Source organism: Trachurus japonicus, chromosome 17 (assembly GCF_045865225.1).
Source record: "Trachurus japonicus isolate A0001 chromosome 17, Traja_1.0".
NCBI classification, from domain to species: Eukaryota; Metazoa; Chordata; class Actinopteri; order Carangiformes; family Carangidae; genus Trachurus; species Trachurus japonicus.
Window position 1 is genome coordinate 25,700,655 of NC_140923.1, and position 23,728 is coordinate 25,724,382.

The following is a 23,728-nucleotide window of genomic DNA, read 5'->3' on the forward strand; positions in this document are numbered from 1 at the left end:
CTAAAATAAGCCAATCCTCGCAACTGGCAAATGGCCAAGTAAGTTAATTATGAAAAATTGGGACATCAAGACATTTGATTGACCCCCCCTCAACATCTACCTGATGCTGTAGCATTGGGACCCTGTTTTCTTGGTCCCCTTAGGGATCCATCAGTGTAAAAGACATTTACCTTTAAGTGGCTACAAATGGTTTTAGCCATAAGTGGTGTTGCACATCCTGTACTCACTGTTATTAAAAATTCAAACAAAACCGTTTTCCTCCCTTACATCTACATACTTGTGTTAAATCATACAAATAGTCGCACTAGCACATAATCTGATGAATAAAAAGAGCCTGAAGGAGTGAAACTCATTTTAAAACTATCCCCAGACCAATAATTTCTGATGTTCCAGTTATGTAACCACATGCCAGCGCCAAATCCAATTTAACCAGCTGGAGTATGTATTAGATTCAGTGTGACCTCCTCCACGGTCCTGATCCAAATATTCCTCTTCTGGCCTGGAAGCTGCCAGTTGTTCTGGAAACATGACCCCACAGTCGCCAACAGCATGGGAACATCCAAACACATGATACAGGAAGCTCGGCCTCGTGTTTCTCTGGAGAACAAGTACGAGTCGAACAGACACAACATAACTGAGAGAAGACAAAATACTTACATAAAAACATTTTATTATCCTAGCTTATTTAAAATTGTGTAAAACTATATAAATATTGGTTTAGAAAAGAGACAACATGAAATGTAAATGCTACAAAATACATGAACCATCATCACGGTGGATCATTTACAGACTGGAACAGTAGTGGCCGTCTACACTGGACAGATCGTTTATCTTCCCCTCGCAGACAATATTTCAGCCTGGACAGCGCACACCAACTTTGTTTACACTGTAAACAGCTGGTCTGCTCCCTGACATCTCCATGGCAGCGCAGATTTATGTGGCTTTAATGTTCCCCTAAAACAGAAAAAGAAACGTGCATCATTGTCACACCGATGCTGCGAGTGATGCAGCGAAGCATGAACACAACATTTTACATCTTCAGGTAAAACTGTTTTTGTTCGTTCTTTCTCTTTAAAGATTTTAGGTCTTTTTTTTTTCCTCTCTCCTTTTCACTCTCGATTTAAGAGGGGGTGGGCCTACTGTTTGGAAAATGATGATGTCACATGTTGTGCACCAATGAGCGTTAAGCAAGATTTGAATCAAAATGTGCTGACAGCTCTGGGGCTTTTGCTTGATTAAACCACATAACCACACAATCATGATAAAGCAGATGAGTGGATCTCTCACGCATTAGTTACACCAGTCACAGTGAATACTGTCACCGGAAACAGTCAGGCAAACTCTCAAGATCATTTCATTACAGTTTTGAAAGTAACAGTTATTTTCATTATGGATTAACCTGTCACATTGGAAATAAATAGTTTAGTTTATAAATATCAGAAAAGGGTTATGTTGCCTCCCAGGGCTGAAGGTGTCACTTTGACCATTAAAATCTAATCACTTCTCTAGGTCCAAGTCCAGGAGCGCTTGTGACAGATTTGAAGTGTTACTGAAGATATTATGCTCATGCAGAGGTGCAGAGGCAAGAAAACAGAGAAGCAGCACATCACCACATTAGAGAATCAGGAACCAGAGAGAGTTCGAAGGTATTTTTGGTTGAATGCATCTTCCTCTTAGTTTAACAGATGACATAGTTCTGGTTTAGATTATAACGTGTGTAAGTGGTGTCTTTACCTGTGTCTGTGACAGGCCAGCGGAGCTCCAAAGGGACGTGTCTTCCTGCATGGCTAAAGTCTGATTGACAAACCTCAGCATCCCTGTGAGCGAGCCCATATCCACCTCCTGCTCCTCCCCCACCACGGTGCTCACCGACTCCCTCCTCGACTCACTCAGCCGCTCATCGCCTCCCTCGTGTACCGAGGTAGCCTCCACTTTGGGGCTTCTGTCATCTTGTTTGTCCACCATGTACGTGAGGGGGTTGAAGGAGCGGTCAGGGGACGCTGTGGTCTCCGTGGCGCTGAGGCCCTGCCAGCTGTGGTCCACTTCGTGCGGGAAAGGGGAGACGGGGGAGGAGAAGGAGGAGAGGGAAGAGAAGGACTCCCACGGCTGCTTGCTCAGAGCCTCCGTCAGCGCTGCCTTCAGGCTCGGCGGCAGGTCCAGGGAGGAGTTGACGCTGCTGCTCTGCAGCCAGTCGTGAATTTGGCGGCTGTCAGAGCGGCGAGGGGCCGAGGCGGGCTGCAGGTGTGCGTGAGCAGGGGGCGGCGACCGACCGTGAACATATGTTGGGGATGGGACATGGGTTGAGTGAGTGTGTTGAAGCTTTTTGGGTGGAGAAGGAGGCGAGCGCTCTGGGGAGTGAGTGAACTTGTCCAGAGGTGGGAGGGAGAGAGCGTGGTTGTAAAGATTCTGGCGGTCAGTGGCCCGGTCCAGAACGGAGATCCTAGCTCGGGGACAGGTCACCTCACACTCCTATGGGAAGACCAGAACAAAAAAACACAGATAAAATACTGAGAGGCAGTTTCCAGCTATTTAAGTTTCACCTTTTATCAAAATCCTACCTTGATGAGGACGGACGCGCTGGACGCCTCCAAGCACTCGGCCTGCAGCTGAGCCTGCAGTAGGGCGGTCACCACTCTGGCTTGATTCAACTGGGCAGCGAGCTGCTCCAACTGGACGTGGAGGTCACTGTTCTGGGACCTGGTCTGCTCGTACAGAAGCCTGCTTTGCTCCAGTTGGGTTTTACTCTGAAGGAGCTCACTCTGGCTCTGGTCCAACTGAGTTTGGAGCCGAGTGGCTTCGTTCCGGCAGCAATCCAGCTCCGTTTTAGTGTGGTCTCGCAGGGCTTTGGCTTCCTCAAGCTGGGTCTGGCTCTGCTGGAGTTTAGCGGTGAGCTGCTCTTGGGAGGAGCGCATGGTGGAGGAGATCTGCTCAGAGACTTTGAGGAGCTGACCTCGGGTCTGCTGCAGAGACTCCAGCTGAGGACGGAGGGGGAACAACTAAAACTGTCATGTATGCTGATGATTGTACAATATACTCAGCTGAACCATCCATATTAGGGTTAAATAATAAATTACAGTATGATTTAAGATTAGTGGCACATTAGTGGTCACAGCTAGATTATTGTTCTCCAATTTGGTCTAGTGCTTCAATGAAGGATCTTACAAGTGGCACAAAATAAAGCAGCACGCTGTGTACTACAGTGCTCCTACAGAACTAATGTGGCACATATGCATGAGCAACTGAGTTGGCTAATTGTCACTCAAAGAAGCTCTTACATTTTGTTGAACGTCCTTAGGAATATTATTGTAAAGAAGTCTCCAAATGTTTTGTATTGTTTGTTTTCACATCAGTGGAGTCAACATAATTATCCGACAAGACATGCTATAGAAGGGATGTTTACTTTGCCTAAAGCGAACACTAATGTGATGAAGAAATCTGTTTTGTTCAGAGCCATCCTAGAGTGGAATTCGTTGCCACTTTATATTGTGTTAACAGATTCTAAAGAGAGGTATAAATTCTTGCTCAAACAGTTTCTTCTAATGTTGCAGCTCCAGTAGTTGGTACAGTATATGGTATATGCTATATGATGAGGTGCCTGTTCTCTTCCCTGCCCTATGAGATTACTATTTCGGTTTTTGTATGTTTTACTGTGTTGCCTTCCCCTTGTATGTGTATATTTATTGATTCTTGATTGTATTGTACTGGTGGTGTATCGTGTCTTGTGTTATACGTATGTCTGCGTCTACTGTGTGATTGTATCCGTGTGTTGGGATTGTGTTAGTTGTTTTGTTCTACTTTATCCTTGATGTACCTGGAGGAATAGTGGTCAACTTTGACTGAATTTTTGGACTCCAGGAAGAATAGCCAAGCTAATGTGCTGGTGCTAATGGAGATCCAATAAATAAATAAACAGACTGATTGATATATGAGATTTCAGCTATGTGGATTTTGCCCACTGTCATTTCTCTGACTGACTTTTCATGTGCTGCATTAATACAACATACAATCCACTTAATGTAGCTGGCTCAAAGTTCAAAGGCTGCAAAGAACTGAGCATTAAGAACTATCACAGATATCAGGAAGAACCAACATGTTATCAGCTTTGTGTGGGAGAAATGTGGTAATAAGAAGACAGAAGAAATAAGGAACTCTCACGGTGATGCTGACATTTTAAAATTTAAAAAAGGAAAAGAAATTACGGTAGACAGACACAGACAAAGTGATGAATAGGGATCTAAAACCCACAAGATCCTTACTACATGGAAAGACAAACAGAAAGGAAACAACGATGAAAGATGTATAAAGAAAGGATGATTTTTAGTGCACGTGCAAGTGATATTAAATGTTGATACAGCTACAGCTAGTGTTTAATGACATTGTTGCCATCACAGGATTATAGGATCTAAATAGCTGTTTCTTTATTGAAGTATTATAGTATGAAAGCATGTATTTTTAATGTATGAAAGCACCCTGTATCATAACAACATGTCTGCAGTTTCTAACAAACCAAACCACCTGAAAATAGGTTGAAAATTCAGTGAGTTTCTACTACGGAAGCGTATTGCATTCACAGTTATTTTTTCAGTTTTTCTGAGATTTATTTTTCTTTTCTGTTTTTCAGAGTAATTTATTTTTCAGTTTTTCTGAATAATATTTTTTCTGTTTTCTTGAGTATTTTTTTGTTGTGTTTTTTGGAGTAATTTTTTTCTGACTTAATGAGATTTCAAAATCCCATGAGAAGCTCCCACCTGCAAGTAACGTTTAATAATTAATATCAATGATATGTACAAGGTCCACTTACAAATACAGTCAAGCTATCCCCGTAATTGTTTTGTGATACGACAGTTAAGCGTGTAAAAAGACCGATTTCAAAATAAAGGTGACCTTCCAAAAGGGATTCAATTGTATAATTTGTAAGGTGATGTAGATTTTCAAAGTAAAAGCCCAAATCTTTCTTATTTTCACTGTGTTCCCTGTAAATTCAGATACATATCATGGATCTAATAGATCCATGATGAAGTGGAGGCTGGCTTGAGCGCAGCAGTTAAACGTACTTGTTTGCTGAAATCTTAAGTCAGAAAAAAAAATACTCAGAAGAACAGAAAAAAATTACTTTGAGATCTCGCAAAACTTCCATCTTTTTTTTTTCCCGTACAGGATCGTCTCATCTTAGTCATGAAAAAAAAAAAGTTGTTGACAAACATGTTTATTAAATTAATTAAATTAAATACAATTTTTTGTCCAAACTTAACAGTGCTTTGAAAAAGTGTTAAGGCAGTTTGATGCCTCAGGAGCTACTGTACCTCTCTGCAGTGCTGCTCCCTCTCCAGCTCCAGTTCCTGCTCTAAAGAGGTGACGGTGCCCTGCAGCCTGGCCTCAGCCTGCAGCCAGCGGGCCTCCTTCAGCACCAGTTCCTCCTCCACACCACACAGCCGGGCCTCCTGGACACACACACACACACACACACACACACAAAATATAATAAAATGTATTTAGTTTTGTATATCAGTCGTCATCACTTAACACGTAATTAATTAATCCATTATAAAAAATAACTTAGTTAGATTTAATTGTGCAGTTCTGCTCTTAAGGAAACCACAGAAATAAAGTGAATACACAGAATACCATCTCTTTGTTCCTTATTAAGAGACTTACAGGTTTTTTCCATTGCTAACAAGCATTGGTCAAAATTGAAATCACAGTCAAACCTCTACACAGTCTGCAAAACAAAGTAACTCCTCCTGCAGGAGAGAGAGGTCACAGGTCAAGAAACAGAACATTTATTTTGTTGTTGTGGGGTATAATGTGGTGACCAACCACTCCAAATGCAGAGGAGAGAGGGTGAAAACGTTTTTTTGTGTGCTGCTTCTTTGTAATTTTGAGCTTCTGCTTTTTTCTTTATTTACAGTAAACTTTATTTTTCAGAAGAACTGTGAATCACTATGAACAATACATGGATTTGCAGCAAAATGCTGCGTTCCTTATTCATTCTTGTTACAATATACAATAATTTAGTGCACCCAGTGAAGTGTGAGGATGTTTTTCTGTAATACTGATGAATCTGAAAAAAGTATTTAAACTTAAAATTCATTGTGTGTAATGCTCTCTGTTGTTGGTATTTTGTAGTTCAGTGTACTCAAATTGACAGTGTTTGCTTCCTGAGTGAGACTTGACTTGTTGGCGCCGTTATGAATAGATGAGTATATTTTGAGCATGAAGTGTCTTGTTGGTGAGAAAGAGTTTTTCTGGTGAGAATGAGATGAAGTGTTGTGCTGAGATGGGTGTTGGTGATGCAGACTGTGTTAAGAGTTTTGAAAAAGAAGCTTCAGTATTGACCAATACGGGTTAGTACTTGAAAAAAACAAAACTGTAACATCATCAAATCCAACTTTTGGTTACCAGGTGATGTACTGAAAATCCATCAATGAGCTATACTGTTTATCGCTGTAAGGTCATGGAGGTTTGGGCTAATCCCAGTTGACACAGGATGAGAGCTGGGGACCCCGTGGACAGGTCACCAGTCCATCACAGGGCCAGTTTCAACCTGTGTAATTAAATAACAATATTAATGATAATAATAATAATAATAATTTGTACGTCAGCTTTACCGTCTCTTTGGTCTGCAGTTTGACAGCGTCCAGCTCTCTGGTCAAGGCCTCACAGTGATGTTGACTTTCTTGAAGCTCTTGCAGCCCAGTCTGTGCGTCCTAACACAAACACACACACACACACACACACACACACACAGATGCTGTGTAATGATCAACACTGTGACTATATTCTAGGTCTCACAATGTTTGTTTTTTTACTCATTATAAAACACCAGAGGATCATTTTAGTTCTTATGAAGACAGACCACAAAATTAATGCAAACAGAAGATGTGTAAACATGAGTACACGCCTTGTATCATCACGGATTAACTGATAATGTTTGATCAAGGTTTCTCATTGTTGGCTCCTCAGTTATTGAAGCTGATAGTAACCAGGGGCCTGACGGACAGCACATTATACAGCTGAAAGTACAGTACATCATAACTGCTGTTCATATTAAGTGTTTTAGTTCCAAATTTAATATCCCGACACTTTCTAAGCTCTGTATGATGCTGATTTAATGGCCATTGATGGATTCCCTGCAGAATGTGCTACAGCTTTTTAGATTTAATCAAATTAAATTCTTTATATACTTAAATTTACAGTTAAATATTATATTTTGTATGTAATTTTTTATCCAATCGAGCCATATGGATTGCGGTATAACTAACTTAACATCATCTAGCTCATTCACCTGTCAGTCATACACAGTGGACATAATTCAGACACAGCAGCAGAATCAACCTTGCCCTTACTCTTCGCTCACCAGCTCTTTCACTTCCTCAATAGTCGTTGCTCTCAGCAGCTTTGTGGTTAAAAAACATCTTTGCTAAGAGCACTCCTAATGGACTCCTAAGACAAGACAGTTTGTCATTAAGGCCCCAGACAGTGTGGTCGGTATGAGTGTTGGCAGTGGGGACAGTTGTAAAAAGATGGTTTTTATAATCAATACTAAAAGACTGTTTTAAATTTACAATGCATTTCATGAAATACATTGCTCTTAAAATGCTAACTATTATTTCTTTCTTTAAACTTTCATAGCTGTTGTTTATCATGTATGAGCAGAACATTTTTGAGCGCTTTGACAACATAATTTTACAGCAATATGAACTGACAGGAGTAAACATTCACGATAGACCGTTATCTTGTTTACTCTAATTTGTTCTTCTTGACTCTACACTTTAGAGCTGCACACAATAAAAGTACCAACAGGTAACAGATAACACTTATCACTGGTATCATAATCTCTCCAGGTCACAGTGCTGCAGTCTATTACATCTACCGCTTCTGTAAACATTCAGTGAAAGGTCCAAAAAAAGGTTTTTTAAATATCTGTTCAGACTGAGTTGAGTCTTAGTGACGCTTAAACACTTGTTAAAACGCATGTTCTACCCTCCTTTTCTGTGACTGTTGCTGACCTTCGAATTTCTGTCCGCGAGGTCCCTCTGTGCATCTCTCAGCTCCCTCTCTCGGGCTTCGAGGCTCTGCTGCAGGGACGCCACCTTCCTCTCCATCTCCTGCTTGTGCTCTCTGATGGCCACGTCCAGCTGGCCCAGCTGAGGACGACAGAACGAACGGGTAGAAGTGGAGAAAATTTTAAACAGTCAACATGACAGCAACGGTATGCTATCTTCCAATTAAATCCAAAATACATAAGATAAGATGTTATGTTGTTATGTTTATGCGTGAGTTGTACCAGCTGTGCTCTTTGTTGGAGCTCCCCCTGTCTCTCCTTCAGAGCAGTGTCCATGTCTAAGACCTCATGAGTCCTCTCCTCCAACTCCCTCCGGGTCTCACTATGAAGCCACACACACACACACGCGTGCAGACAGAGACACAGACACACTTGTATAAGATTTTAACTGATATGTGTCTGTAATATTTGTAAAAAAAAAAAAACATTGAGTACTGAGTCTTATTCCTGCAGGCCAAAATACAGGGAACATGGTTTGAGTAATTTCTGTAAGAGTTTTATTATTGAACATATTCAGACTGATCCTTGAGTGGATGGGACTTGAACTAATCTCAGTGTCTTTTGAGTGTGTAAAGCAGCTCATGACTACAACCTGCATCATGATAGCTGTTATTAAAAAGGCCTTTTTGTTCAATTGGGCATTCCCTAAAACAAGCCTCTGCGTGTCCGTAATACACCCACCATGTGCTCATTGTGCTGTGGGATAATTACACCATCTAACAGTAACGGACGGTGTGACTAATGACTCGTGAAATCCCTCTTTCCTCTTTCACACAAGAAAATTCTTCATGATCTGTGTCATGTGCGACCATTTTAGTGCTTTATGTACAACAGGTTTCGCACAGTAACCTTCACAATCTATGTGATTTAAATGTACACAGTTGTCATCTTTGTTGTCAGTTTTAAAAAGAAAACATTACATCACAAACCACATCATGTGTGAAAAAATCTGTCACAGCAAATTACATGACATGGTACAGAAGATCCACCTTGGATAATAAGGAAAATAACTTAAAAAAATAACCAACAGAAATTTATATTATAACATCTTGAACGGTGAGGATCTGCTTAATAAGATCACACATATGTCAGTGAATCATCTGACTGTTAAGATTTGCCAGTTCATTATAATGACGTCATACAGTGAGAGGGGCACTGGAACAACAACAAAAAGCTCAGTGACTGTGCATGTGTCTCTCGGCGTGTTTGTGCTGAACAATATGGACACTCTTTGGACACAGATGACTCAGATAGAGCACAGTGTCTCATCTGAGCGAGAGCACGTGGACGGTTTCTCCATCTCAAGCGTGTCCCCCCATGTTCCTGTGTGCAGAAGAACATTTCGCACGAGGGCATATCCTCACCTAAGCTGAACAGTCAGTTCTTTCACAGAGGCCTGTCGCTCGTCCGCGATGGTTTGTGTCCTCTGCAGAACGTCCTTGAGTGTCTGTAGCTGCTGTAGAGTATCGGCCAGCTCTCCCCGCACCACCTGCAGCTGTCCGTCCAGCATCTGGACCCGCTGGGCGCAGTTGAGCTGGTCTGCTTCACAGCGATGGAGCTTCTCCTCCAGATCCACAACTACAAAGGGTGAGGAGGACATGAAAAGTAAATAAAACCACAATAAAGGGAAAATTTGTAAGTGTAAGATTGTCAAGTGTGTTCTCTTCTGGTCTATTCCAGGCATGGGCAAACTACGGCCTGCGGGCCAAATGCGGCCCGTAGGGCTTTTTAATCCAGCCCATCAAATATGGGTACAAAATTGTCCAAAAACAAAAACAAAATTTGATGCACTGGCAAAAAAGGGTGACTAACAACTCTGCTCCCACTGAAACTGATTGTAAGTTTCCTTTTACTTTTAAGTAATGGCTTTTACATGTCATTTATATTAGTTCACAAAAACAGTCTCCATCCATCTGATACTGGCCCAGTTCATCCGTCAAATTTTGGAACTCATATTCTCTGCATAAAAATGTATCTAAATGAAAATAACTTTCAGATTAAACCTAGTGTGCTACGTAGAACATCATCTCGTACCCATGTCGCTCTTTCTGTCGAGCTGATTCCTAATGTGTAGCAGGGTCTCCTCCATCCGACTGATCTGGGAAGCCTTGACGCAGACATCCCTCTTCAGTCGGAGCAGCTCCGAATCTTTAGACACCAGCTCCCCTCGAGACTTTGTCATCTCAGATGTCAGGTGGCTGCAAAGAGAGAATCATATCCGTCTATAAGCAGTGCTGTCAAAGGAACCAAACAAATGGGAAGTTCAGTAGCTGCAGACAAAAAGCAAAAACACACACAAAGCGTAGATCGAGTCAGGCTGGATAGGTGCAACATGCAGGGCTCACTCCCACCTTAACGTGAGCACGGCTCCCATTGTAGACTTGCAACGGCTTCACAAGTGACAAAAGCCTCCAAAACTATCAGAGAAGCTAAAAGAAGCCAAAGGTGCCTTTTGACAGCACATGTATTCCTACGGAGCCTAGAATAACTTCACAAAAGCAAAAAAAAAAAAAAAGCAGCAACCAGCAGCAGCTGTGCAGACTGAAACTACTTCAAACACGTCAGGCTTCTCTCTCCGAGTCCTACCAAGGAGCGGGAAGCTCATTTATATACACGTATTGATGGAGAATGGGAGGGCGGCTTCATGCCTACAGACAAATGGAATGTGGTGTAATCATAAGACTGCCTCAGACTGAGGAGTTGTTTGATTATCTTCTTTGCTGCAGGACAAGTGAGCAGCCAGGAAACAGTCATTAACAAAAGCCTCATAGAAGCAGCATGACATAGCCACAACATTGTAATCAGGAAATGTACTTGTTAGATGTATTACAAGCGTTAGAAAACGCACTGCAGTAGCACCAATAGAAACTCTACTGAAAAAAGTGCAAACCAATGTCATTTAGAAATGTTTGGCGTTGTTTATAGTAGTTTGTGCAATGACGATCCAGCACCAATGACACTTGTAGTGGTAAAGGCCACAAAATCAGCTGACTGAAATCACTGTGATGCATTTTTCCCACGTTTATCACCTCTGAGCTCTGATTTTGTTTCCTATGTTATGTTGCGTGTGTAGATGTTCTTACGTGACAGACTCAGACAGTTGAGTGTTTTGCTGTTTCATCTCCTGCAGGTTCTTGTCTCTCTCCTGAGCTTCCTGCTCTCTGCTCCTGACCTCGTCCTGCAGAGAAGCCCTGGCTCGTTCCAGCTGCTGCTCCAGACCGGACACCTGTGCACACACACAACATCAGGGTCCATCTCTGTTGTTGTCCTCTTACATGAAAACTAACAGGCAGTCCATTTTGTGCATATGTTTCAGTTCTACCGGATAAAACAAAAAATAATGACGCTATTAAAGAAACTAGTGTAGATACTCATGGTCTTGTAGAGAAGACCTGACCTACTACTACAAAACAAAGCTCCTGATGCCTACGGGACGGGTCATTTGTTTTTCTTGTCTGTTACCTAGATCAGACCAATATGTTCAAACGCTCCATGCTGCTGTCATTGCACAACTCTATGTACTGAATGGAGACCATTGTGTCCTGTTTGTTGTGAAGGACAGACCGTACAACAAGGGGCTAAAATGTGGTCAACTATAAATAAAATCACAAGCTCAAAGAGCCATTTCCCTCAGGCAGCCCTGCAGATTTAACACAAGTCTGTGATTTGTGTGGGATGCAGCAGCAGTTTTGCAAATGTGTGTTTCAGACACGGGTTAGGTCAAGTCACTCATACGTGTCCTCTGTCCTTCAGGCACTTCTATTCTGTTATTATGCAACATGCTCGAGCTTAGTTAATAAAAAGCTTCTTGAGCCCAGACCCTCCAGCAAAACCCAGCAAGGAGGCCAAAAACTATTTAAAATGACAACTAAACAAACCACATGGGGATGGGGAAAAATGTACTCTCAGTGACTTTGAGTTGACTTTGGTTTGACTGTTGATGCCATACGAGCTGTTTGAATATTTCCTCTGATCTCCTGGGATTTTCACACGAAATAGTCTCTAGAGTTTTTTTCTCAACATGGTGTGAAAAACAAAAAACATCAAGCAAGCAGCAGCGCTGCAGCCCGTAAAATGATGATGAGAGGTCAGATGAGGACATCACAGAATGAACAGCACATTAAAGTTCCAGTCCAGTCGTAATCTATGTTTACTTCAGATCAGGTCATTTTAAAATTGTTCTGTGGTCGCAAGTATCATCCTTTTGACCATCATTTACATTTTAAAATTCGCTTTACAATTGAATTAAATCAAAATCGGACGTACTGCGGCTTCCGCATTGTTCCTTTCCGGGTCAGAGAACAAACGCCTCAGAGTCTCTCATGAGAGAGAGTCCCTCTACTGTTGTGTTCTCTGACCTGATCGTAGGTGACCTGATGTCTCAGGTAAACATTTATTACAACTGGAAATGCCCTTTAAAGGGGAACTACTGTATGCAAATCCAGTCACTTTTCTGCTGTTTTGCTAACCCTCATCCTGGTCATGTGCATTTGTTTACAAAGTAGCCAGTGAGAAATCAGTCAACAGAGTGGTACATTATCATATACAATGTTACTGATGTTACAACGTGTATATTTGTGTAGTTTAATCTGAATCCAGTAGGAACCTTTATGAAGTGGTAGATCGGGAAATTAGCAGTTGACAGGTCAGCAGAAACAACACGATGCAGTCGTGTCAACGTGGAGCAGAACATTTCCAGCACTTCATGGAATCCATACAATACAGAGCTGAGGCTATTTAAGAGCAAAGAGAGGCCCTGTCCTGCATCACATGTTGTATGAATGCTGTACGTTTCATGTTCCTGATGAAGTGCTCAACTGGGACAGAGAGAATAACTGATGCCATGGATAAAGAGGAAAAAGCAGCTCTCCAAAAAAAGGTTGAATTACTAACCAGGAAAAATCCTTTACTAAAGTTTTAACTAAATGAATCAATATTAACATTAATGAAAGTAAACCAATTAATGTGAATAACCTGGAACTCCAACCTGAGAGTGAGCAGACATCCTCTATGCAAACTGTCACAGTCCATCCACCATTACACATCACCTCTGGAATCACTTCTCTTTGCCTTTCAACATATCCACAAGTTTCCAAACGTCATCTATGGTCAAAACCGGAAGCCGGTTTTGCCGGTTTGGTGGAATTGTACGTTTACGTTTCCATGGTTTACAGTCGTTGTCATAGTTGCGGTAAACGCATGGATCTATTAACGCTGGCTTTTAACACGGATGTCAATTTGTGTGATATCCACTGTTAAAAGCTGGTGTGATGATCCATGCGTTTTACCGATTTTCATTGAAAAAAAAAGAAGAAAAGAAATCCATGCATTTACCGTGACTACCGAAACCATGGAAACGTAAACATAAAATTCCACCGGAAGAGCAAAACCGGCAAAACAGGCTTACGTTTTTGATGTTCGGAAAAAGGTGGATACCATCACATGGTGTATCAATAACTTCCTCCACTAACAGATACCTGCTGGGTGTGACACTGGACTGGACAATAACCCCAACTTCAGCCAGCACTGTGGACAGAGACACATGGACACAGCTATCCGTAAACTACAACACCTTTGTGTCCAACCCCTTTTTCTATAACAGCAAGTCTTTGTTCCTACAGCTGTATAAGCTTTAGATAAGTGATGACTTCCTAAGTTACAAAACAAAATCACTCCTGCAGTGTCAATCCATATCTTTGTGTCAGTTTGTGTGGATGTAATTGAACATGCCATGACCTTACGTCGTCTGTATACCCTACTTTGTGTTACGCATTATAACTTTGTCTCCATATACAGTATGTCAAGCTGTTTGTGTCATTCACCAGCTGTAAAAAAGACGTTCTATCTATCCATCCATCCAACCATCCATCCATCGATCTAGCTATTCACACTATTGTTCTTCTGTTCGGCCATTTTCTTCCGCCTTTTTACGGTCTTCTTCTAGTCCTTCATACTTTGTGCTATTTCAACAATTCATATATCAAAACGTGCAGCTTTTTCTGGACTTTATCGGATGTATTCAAATTTTTCATACTTTTTATACTTTTTCAAATATTTAACTTTTTCTGATTTCTTTTTTTCCCCATAGAGAATGCATTGGAACAGTCTTCAAACTCTTCAAATCTTCTTACTTCTTTCAGCCACTAAAGCTTCACCATACTTTCTGCTAGAGACTTCATTCAAATTCTAAGCTGTAGACAAACTTTTTAAGTGTTCCTCTATGACTCAGCTTATTGATATCTTCAACAGTTTCTGATATTTGGCAGTTTTAAAATCATTAAAGCAGAAGTAAGTGATATATTTGTGTTAATATAAGTCTTAAATAGTTATATCTTCTGACAGCAATCACTTACATAGAGTGTTTGGTCTGAAACACGGGTCTCCCAGTCCCTCTGCTCTGCTCTGAGCCGAGGAGAAAACATTTATCGTATCCTACAGTTTTTATCCAATGAGGAGAGAGAACGGCATGCAGGGCTGTGTGTGCAGCCAAGGAACGCCGTGAATGTGGTGACGTAGCCACGAGGACTGTTATGGTGCGTTCAAGGAAACTCGTATTTTTCCGACCGTGAAGTGGTACCAGTTCGATCTGGTACGAGTTCACCGGTCGGAAGTTACGAGTGGCTGTTATAGTGACTTTCACCGGTAAAACAGGTCGGAAAAACACGAGTGGGTTGCCTGAAACGCTACAAAGTCATAAGTTGTGACTTGAAGCTGTAATTTACGATTTCAAAAGCCTGCCTGGAACGCAGCATTAGCGAAAACGACCGGACCACTTACTTCTGCTTTAACTTTTTTGACAAAATCCAGCTTTATAATGGGTGTGTGTTGCGTCTCCTTCTTTTCTGGAGGAGGGTCTGGCGAGCGAGACTATGTTGCGTCTAATGAGCAGAGCTAGAGTGGTGACATTGTCAGCCAGAGTGGAGAGAGGCAAAAAAACATTCTAGAGTTTTTCTGGCTAAACTGTCAGCACGGCCACAAATTAAACTCTAGACACATTATTTTCTCCAGTTTTGTAGCCACACTTGTCTTCTGGCTACAATTCTGGTCAAAAATGCAAAGAGACTTATAGAATAATTTAAAATATTTTTTAAATGCAGCCAGGGAGCTCTCTGCTCTCATTCAGCCCAATGCATTTTTTTCACAGCAGCAGGAGAAGGAGCTCAACTTTGTAACTTGCTGTTAAGTGCTTTTTAATTCATTTTAATTCACCAAAAAATAGTCACAGGTCACAAAAAAGTCATCTTCTTACTTGGTGTGGCTCATTTCTACTCCTTTCTTTTTATTTTAAGCATCATTGAAAAATCTCACATTCATCAAAGTCTCAACCTCTCTTCAGAAGTCAGTGAGCCTCTTATACAGGGATTTCTTTTACTCTTCTCTCATTGAATGTAACTATGGTGAAGTGGTTAGATCAGTGGGCTGATGTACTGAATGTTGTGGGTTCAATTCCCTCCTTGGACATGTTTCTTGTATGCCATTCCGCATGTCTTTGTCAATTTATTCTGCTAATTCAGCATGGTTCAGCAATGGCTTTCAGCATTCACACCATTTCCATTTTTGGAAATGCTTTTTCTAGTTTTGACATACTGCTCGATCCAAATACTCTAAGCTTAATGAGCTTCAAATATTGATTTGATGCAAAAGTAGCTTAAGCGTGACTCTCTTGTATTTAACAAGCTTCGATCGGTTCATTTGCAGTCACAGAGCACAAGTATCATCTGTATCAGCCTGATGTAGTTAGAGTATGAGCAGGAAAACAACTGATCTTGCAGTAAAATGAACTCTGTGACTCATCTTTGACTCTGTATGACATCATGTTATAATTAATACATGTATATGGGGATGAGGAATATATTTTCTTATACACAAATGATGTTGTTGATTTTTGTGACTTTTCTCAGTGTCAAACACCCTCTTTAGTAGCAGAGCCAACATACTGTGTGTTTAGGTCTTTCCCCTCCCTACCTGTTTCTGCAGCTGACTCTGGCTCTCCTCCAGCTCAGAGATGTGGGCGGTGCTCTCAGTCAGCATGGTCTGCTGCTGCTGGAGAGAAAGCTGCAGCTGCAGGTTCTGTTCACTGGAGCTCTGACAAATCAGATTGGTGCTGTGGAGCTTGTCCTGCAGAGAGGACACCTGCGGAGGGAGGAACAGGGGTTGATCTTTGCTTAAATATACAAGTGCAGGGAGAACAAGAACGGAAATATATGTTTTTATTTCATTATTAAAGTATCAACATTTAAAAGAACATCTCTGATCATATGTAATACTTTACCTTCTCATTGCTCTTTTGCAGCTCACTTTCATAGTTCGTCTTAACCTCCTCTATCTGCTGCTTGTATGAGGCCAGCTCTTCTCTGCACGTAGACAGAGATGACTGTAGCTCACGCACCTGATGTAAAGACAGGAGTCATGGATGGTGCGAACCGGTGGTTATTGTGGAATTTGTTTTTTTGCAAATTTAGTTTTTTGTGTTTTGTTTGCGTTTGTCTACAAACCTTGCTGGCAGACTGAGCTGCCTGCTCTTTGAAACTCTGCAGCAACTCTTCCTTGTGCCTGACTTCAACCTGCTTTTCCTGAAATCAAATTGCCCATATGTAAATAACACAGTATACAAAGCTCTGGAAAAAATAAGAGACCACTTCAAAATGATCAGTTTCTCTGGTTTTACTACTTCTATTTCCTACACTGGACTGTGCTGCACTTAAAGGACAATTCCGGTCGAATTCAACTCGGGGGTGTATTTTCATATCATTTTAGGTCTAAAAGAATGAATCTGAAGATTTTCAGTTTAATCGCTCCTGTTTTGCGGTAGCTGCGTCTGTCCCTGCATCGCCACGGCAGCAATGAATGGGAGTGGATGTAAGTTCCGCTGTTTAGGCTGTTTACATCCCTCAAAGCCGCAATTTTTTTCCACAGACAGCGTCAGATAGCTACTCAAACATGCACCGAGAAGTTTATTTACTTCAAGCAAGTCGACATGTTTGTAAAAGTCGATCTAATTCAAAGTCTCCCGGAGTCTCGCGCGAGCCCGAAGTTGCAGTGCTGGTGTATTCAGGCGCAGTAGGAGCTACCGCTTGTGTCATAAACACAGTAATATCAACTCTTTACTTGCTTGAAGTGTACATTTTTTTCCACAGACAGCGTCAGGTGGCTACTCAAACATGCGCCGAGAAGTTTTTTTTACTTGAAGCAAGTCAAGAGTTGATATTCCTGTGTTTATGACACAACGGTAGCTTTTCCTACTGCTCCTGAACACACCGCGCACGGCAACTGGGTCTCGCGCGAGACTCCGGGAGACTTTGAATTAGATCGACTTTTACAAACATGTCGGCTTGCTTGAAGTAAATAAACTTCTCGGTGCATGTTTGAGTCGCCATCTGACGCTGTCTGTGGAAAAAAATTGCGGCTTTGAGGGCTGGAAACAGCCTAAACAGCGGAACTTACATCCACTCCCATTCATTGCTGCCGTGGCGATGCAGGGACAGACGCAGCTACCGCAAAACAGGAGCGATTAAACTGAAAATCTTCAGATTCATTCTTTTAGACCTAAAATGATATGAAAATACACCCCCGTGTTGAATTCGACCGGAATTGTCCTTTAAGAGGGCTGTGCAATACTGAATTTTTATTATTGTTTTATTGTTGTTTGCTTTGTGTGTTTTTATCCTTCACTGTCTCTTTTAACCACATGGGTTTGCAATTTGAATTTAATCTGTACCTTGGTATAAATGACAATAAAAGTGTTCTATATTAGGTATGTGTTTGAGTAAAATTAACACATTTGTTTTATTCTAGAAACTACTGACAACATTTCTCCCAAATTCAAAATGAAAATGTAATTTAGAGCATTTAGTTGCAGAAAATGACAACTGGGGTCTTAAATAAACAAATTGTTCCTCTGCTTTACACAGTGAGGTTGCTTACTTGTGTCAGCTGCTCCACTGTGGTCTGCAGCACAAGAGCTGCTTTCTGAGCCTCATCTCGCTCCCTCTGAAGTGAGCACAGCTCCTGCTCCATCTCCAACACCCGAGACTGAGCTTGCTCTACAGACAATTGCAACTGCAGGGGAGAGAAAATACAATCACTTACTGCAAGGGATAATACTTCAGACAAAGCTTCACTGTATTAAAAACAGGATCACATCCAGAGTTGTTGCAGTAACTTAAATGCAGATTAAACAACACCATACTTGTCGCTGATGGAGCAAATTATGGTTGAACAGAATCAAAATGAACTGAACAATAACATGGTGGTGTAGCAGATTTACACTGTGGTGAAGTCATCAGGTTGGAAGGGGAGACAGTGAGCTGAAAAAATGTGGCTCACCATTTCTATCCTGTGTTGTTGCTCCAGGCATCGTTGAGACTGAGACTTTTTACACTTGTCCAGAGACTGTTGATACTCTCTTTGCTTTTTGGTCATCAGTGACTGACAATGTTGAAGGCTGCTGGTCTTCTCCTGTAATTAGATTTAGACATTCAGCCCGGGTATGTGCCCAGCTATATTCACAGATACCCTCTTCATGTCTGACAAAAACATGTGTTCAGTGTATGTGTTGTACCAGTATCTGATTCTCCAGCTCAGTGTTTTTCAATGCAGCCTGACTGTAGGCTGAAGTTTTCTCCTGTAACTGCTTCTCCAGTGCAGCCACACGAGCACTTTTTCTCTTCAACTGAGGTGAAACAGAAACAGAAAAATAAAAAAAGCTATGTTAACCAATAATTATTCCCCAAGCTTGGAAAAAGAAAACAAAAGCTCTACCTCTTTCTCTGTGTCAGTGGCTTGGCTGACTTTGTCCATCAGCTCTGTGTGGAGACTCTGGTAGTGGGAGGCTCTCTGGGCCATGGAGCTCTGCAGGGACGAGATCTCCTCCTGGGTTCTCCTCAGACGCTCCTGAAGCCGCTCGATCACGCTGTTTTGTTTTGATCGCTCAGCTTCTGTCGACTGCAGCACCCGCAACAGCTGCTGGTAACCTTCACCTGGAGAGATTTAAAGGGCAGGCAGAGAGAGGATTATACGTTTTATTAAAGTGAAAAATGTGCCTGTCATCTAAAGGCATTTAATAGCTGGATTGTTTGAACTTTCTTTGAAATGGAAATAACAGCTTTGAAGGCAGTTCCAAAATTTACTACTGCCAACTCCAATGAGACAACTATGCATAAGCATCAACCAAAAAAAAAAGAGGCAAAAATCATTTGAAAGATATAGAAAATAGTTAAAGGTCCAGTATATAATATGGGGGTAAAACCATGATATCCAGCGGTCGGATTCTAGTTTGCAGCGCTCGCTCGCACTAACCCCTCCTGTTGGCAAAGCGACGGTGGCCTCCGAGGACAAAATAACTTGTTTACCATGACTGGGACGACTGGGAGTATTTCAGGAGCAAGGAGCGATGAGATGAAGGTCTAAACCATTTCTAAAAAATGTTACGATATGTCTGCTGTTTCCTACTCCTTCTTTCCTTCCACCTTCTTTGTTGGTTTATTTATGAATGCGAAACTCGCGAAACGTGCTCTCTGGCTGGCTGGATTTTCCATTTAAGCGGCGCAAGATGGCGACGCTCTCTAAAGCAAGACCCTTGCTATATGTATATATAAAAGAATATTATAAAGCTACGAAAACCAAACTAATTTTTATTTTATAGCGATTATACATTTATACAAATATATTCATGGGTAGTATAGTCAGATTTTGCCAATAAACCTCGCCAATAATTACACACTGAACCTTTAAAAGACATACAGTACATAATTAGAGGATATTTATATATATGAAAAATTGGAGAAAAAAAATGAAAAAATTAAAGGAAAACCCTGAAAATTAAGGAAATGAGTGGAGAAATATGATGAGCATAAAAATTATGTGAATCATAGGCTGTGGCCTTCTCAGTCACCAGCTCTAAACCCACTATAGCATGATTTGTTGTTACTTACTAAAAAATACTGTGTTGATTCCCCTTTAATTTGTGTCTCATGTATCATACACCATACAGTAAGTGTTACCTGGCTTTAGCTTCAGCAGCTGTGCAGTTCCTGAATAGTCCACTTGGGGCAGCATGCACGGCCTGGCACAAAGTGGCCCCACAGCACCCTGGAGGTAAAAAATAACATGCGACAACAATAAACACAAGAGATAAACATGGCAGCATGTTCAAGGCAGTTCAGTTTTAAGAAAAAAAAGGAACTAATGATGTAACAATCCTCTGGGTCAAACGCTGCGGGCAACTTGATAAAACATGTGACATGGGAACACAAAAAACAATGTTAATGTGGGTATTATATTTCTCGACCTCTTGTAGATGCAGCAGAGCCAGAATGGCCTCCAGGTTGGACAGCTCAGCCTGGCTCTGCTGAGCCTCTCTGTGGCTGTGGGCCACTCTCTGCTCCTGGCTCTGGGTCACACTCCTCAGGTTTTCCAGCTCCCTGCGCAGAGAGGCCGACTCCCTGGACTCCGCTCCCTGCTCCACAAGCTGCCGTTCCAGAAGTGAGGCCCGTCGTCTGCTCTCCTCCAGCTGAACCTGGAGGTCTGAGCTCTCAGCAGCCGAACACTTGGCCTGCACCGCCTCCTCCTTCAGCTGGCTGAGAGACAGAATAAAAGGGATCAAACAGGATAACCTCAACAAAGAGATATTTTCTTTAAAAAATGTGATTGATGATTGATGTCTCTGCATGATTTATTTTACACATGCAAATATTTAGGAAAACAATGATACAGAAATATATCCTATTATATGAAACAAGCAGTCTCATGTGTACCTTATGGTTTGGCTCTGTTCAGCCTTTTCTCTCTGCAACACAGTGCACTTCATCTGCAGCTCCTCCTTTTCTCTGTCGCACTCAATAAGACTCTCTTTTAGTGTGCTCTCACTTTCCATCACCTTAAAAACAAAAAAATGGCATCAATATGCAGTTTTTAAGTACCTGAACATTTTAATAATTAAATTATCTATATTGATTAAAGTCACCCTTTTAAGTTTAATGGAAATTGTGGCTTTATAATCTTTGAAAGCTTCTTTGAGTTTCTCTGCATTTTCAAGTGCCTGGTTCCTTTGTTGCTCCGCCCTGTGAGGAATAATGTAGAAAATACAGTAAATAGTAAAACAAGAACTTCGTCAAGTTGTGAAAGTGAAACATACATTATAGAGTTAGGACAAAGCAGGCGGTCACTACGGCAGATCAGGTGCATGTAATTATAATATTTATAACCCGTCTTTGGGAAGTGTAAACAATTATTGTGAACTTCAGTTCCATGAGAGGAAGTTAAGCCCAGATTAATAAATCACCGTTTTCCTAATGCCATCTTGTTATCCAATTCTTCTCTGAGTGAACTCAGCTCTTCAGTAAGACTTGCCACCACAATGTCATTGTGAGCAGCTGCTTCCTGGTTGCACTCAGCCCTCAGCTCTGCTGCCCTGGGACAAACAAAGACAGGTTGTTAGGATATTATTTCCAGTGAGTGGGTAATGCAATGTAAGTTATTAGAAGCTACAAGCAAACCCCTGTAGGAGGAGAGAAAACAGTGACCTATATTAGTACAGTTGTCTATAGCCAGGATTAAACAATAGCTGCCTGCGCTCCATAGCACATGACATAATCTTATACATCTACATAAGTACTGTATAACAAGGTCATGAAGTTACTTTCGTTCTTTGGCCTGAGCCTCCAGCGCTGCTTGAAGCTGACGAATCTGCTCACTCATGACTGCCACATTGTTTCTGACCCCAATCCTGGGGCCTCTAAGGTGGAGCTAAAAAAAAAAAACACGACATATATGACACCATTATAATTTCTATTAGGTTTTTAATATTTGTTATAAATTCATTGATGTGACTTCCAAGTGCAGAAGCAACAGACAGAATAATCTGTTTTGCCAATGTCATACCTAAACAAATTAAATAACAATCTATTGCTATACTTGGAAAAACACAAAAATGAAGCACAAGATATAGTCTCTTAAGAAAACTGTACTGACAGTGTCGGTGTGATTGTCATACCTGTGATTTGGAGGTGGCCAGTTCATACTGCATCGCATCAGTGTCACAGATGTGCTGCTCATCCTGCATGGTCAGGCAGGCGTTCTCCTGACGCACGGCACAGCCCAACTTCTTCCTCATAGAAACAGACTCCATGTCTACTGACTTAGCTTTGACTGAAGACGACTGAAAGAAGAAAATAACAGATGTGGATCAGTGTCAAGTGTTTTTATTTACTTTTTAGATATGACGCTCCACAGGGCCATATTTTTCATCAAGTATCTTGCATAAAACTTGTGTTTTCAGATCAGAGACCACAGACTGGTGCATATACCATCTCATTTATCATATCCTTTAAAATTGACTGACATAATAACATCTAATTTATAGCTATAGTACTGATATAATCAACAATGCAAATATAGTTTGTATTTATTCTGCCAATTGATACGGGTGATTTTCCGTGTGCATAGCTTGAATTCATCTATGCTTTTTAGGAGCTGGAAGTACCACATCCCTAGACATGCACACATACAAGGGACAAGATAATAGATGATGTGCAGTGCATAATTTGATTGTTAGGGCAGGACACACTCAGTCTTACCCTTGAGTTGAAGGACAGTGGGCTGATACTGCGAACAAAGGCTCTTCTTTCAGATGCAGCACTGGGAGTCCTCTCCTCTCCACAAACACAGCCCGACTGGGACAGAGGAGCATCAGGGATCTGCAGGCCTCGTAAGATCATGTCTGGACTCTGCTGCTCAACATGACCACCATGACCATTGGCATGAGAGTACAAGGGGCTAGTGAGGAGGACATTAAGATTTGGACAGAAGATAAGAGAGGGGTCAAATGCAGCATGACAAACCCTTTGCAGTGCTCTCAGGTGTTGGCTGCAGGTTTATTCTGTGGCACAAGAAGCTCTGGACAGCTGGTTTACACTGTGTGCTCATGGCAATAATGCAGATAGCGAACCTTTGTGTCTGTCCCACACCTCGCAGGCTGTGGTCTGTCAGTCCCAAAAGATCCCTCACATCTTGAATTAAACTCTCCTCGTCCTCAAACATTGGACTAACGATGAGTGCATGTCCACCTCCAAGCTAGTCACACACTCCTCGACTGGTTGAGTTTGGCTTCAAGTGGCTCAAACAACATTTCACTTTTGTGTGACTGGTTAGAAAAGATACAGGAAACCAACATTACACTTACCTCTACTTTTTAAACAGCTGTGTCTACAGCAGCGTTTAACAAAACCAGCTAGCATAGCTACGCTAGCTAAATGTAAACAGACGCTCGTCGCATCAACAGGTGGCTATTTGACGTTATCGGTGTTTTTTTAGAGCAAACGCTGCCACCAACCGGAAGACGAAGTTTCAGTTCTTGATTAAATGACATTTATCGTCATGGCGCCATGAAGACATAAAATATATATTTGTAAATTGCAAGTTATAAGAAAGTATTCCAGGTTAAGAGAGTGCAGATGGATGCAGCAAAAGCCACTGTTACCAGAACGATTTGTATTCCTGCGTCTCCGCCTACATTTGAACAACGCGTCTTGTGATTGGATAAATCGACTTGGTCTGTGACGTGATTGGTCGAGAGGGCAGTGCCGCGAAGAACGGCGGCGCGTCTGTTGCGTGCTACAGTCTATGGTTGCGTGGCTGCCTGTCAGAAGAGTCCGTTTTTCACAG

At 41.6% G+C, this 23,728-nt stretch overlaps 1 protein-coding gene across 2 annotated transcripts; it reads right to left on the reverse strand.

Moving 5' to 3' along the window:
• Positions 1 to 650: 650 nt before the first annotated feature.
• ccdc18 (coiled-coil domain containing 18) lies at positions 651 to 23,374 on the reverse strand. Of its 2 annotated transcripts, XM_085804320.1 has the most exons (27): positions 23,247 to 23,374; positions 23,013 to 23,137; positions 22,642 to 22,840; positions 22,059 to 22,223; positions 21,705 to 21,811; positions 21,348 to 21,476; positions 21,030 to 21,126; positions 20,821 to 20,942; positions 20,355 to 20,643; positions 20,068 to 20,155; positions 18,827 to 19,044; positions 18,627 to 18,737; positions 18,392 to 18,523; positions 17,990 to 18,124; positions 16,561 to 16,638; positions 16,338 to 16,454; positions 16,031 to 16,198; positions 11,149 to 11,291; positions 10,100 to 10,263; positions 9,430 to 9,643; positions 8,288 to 8,387; positions 8,010 to 8,147; positions 6,609 to 6,707; positions 5,304 to 5,441; positions 2,559 to 2,975; positions 1,735 to 2,469; positions 651 to 954 (listed from the first exon to the last, which is right to left on the reverse strand). In XM_085804320.1, exons 2-27 carry the CDS (start codon positions 23,102 to 23,104, stop codon positions 934 to 936), a joined length of 4,416 nt encoding a protein of 1,471 aa, XP_085660446.1. In that variant the 5' UTR covers positions 23,105 to 23,137; positions 23,247 to 23,374; the 3' UTR covers positions 651 to 933. The 2 variants fall into 2 exon arrangements, with proteins under 2 accessions (XP_085660446.1, XP_085660447.1); XM_085804321.1 differs by lacking the exon at positions 23,013 to 23,137.
• Between the last annotated feature and the right edge of the window lie 354 nt (positions 23,375 to 23,728).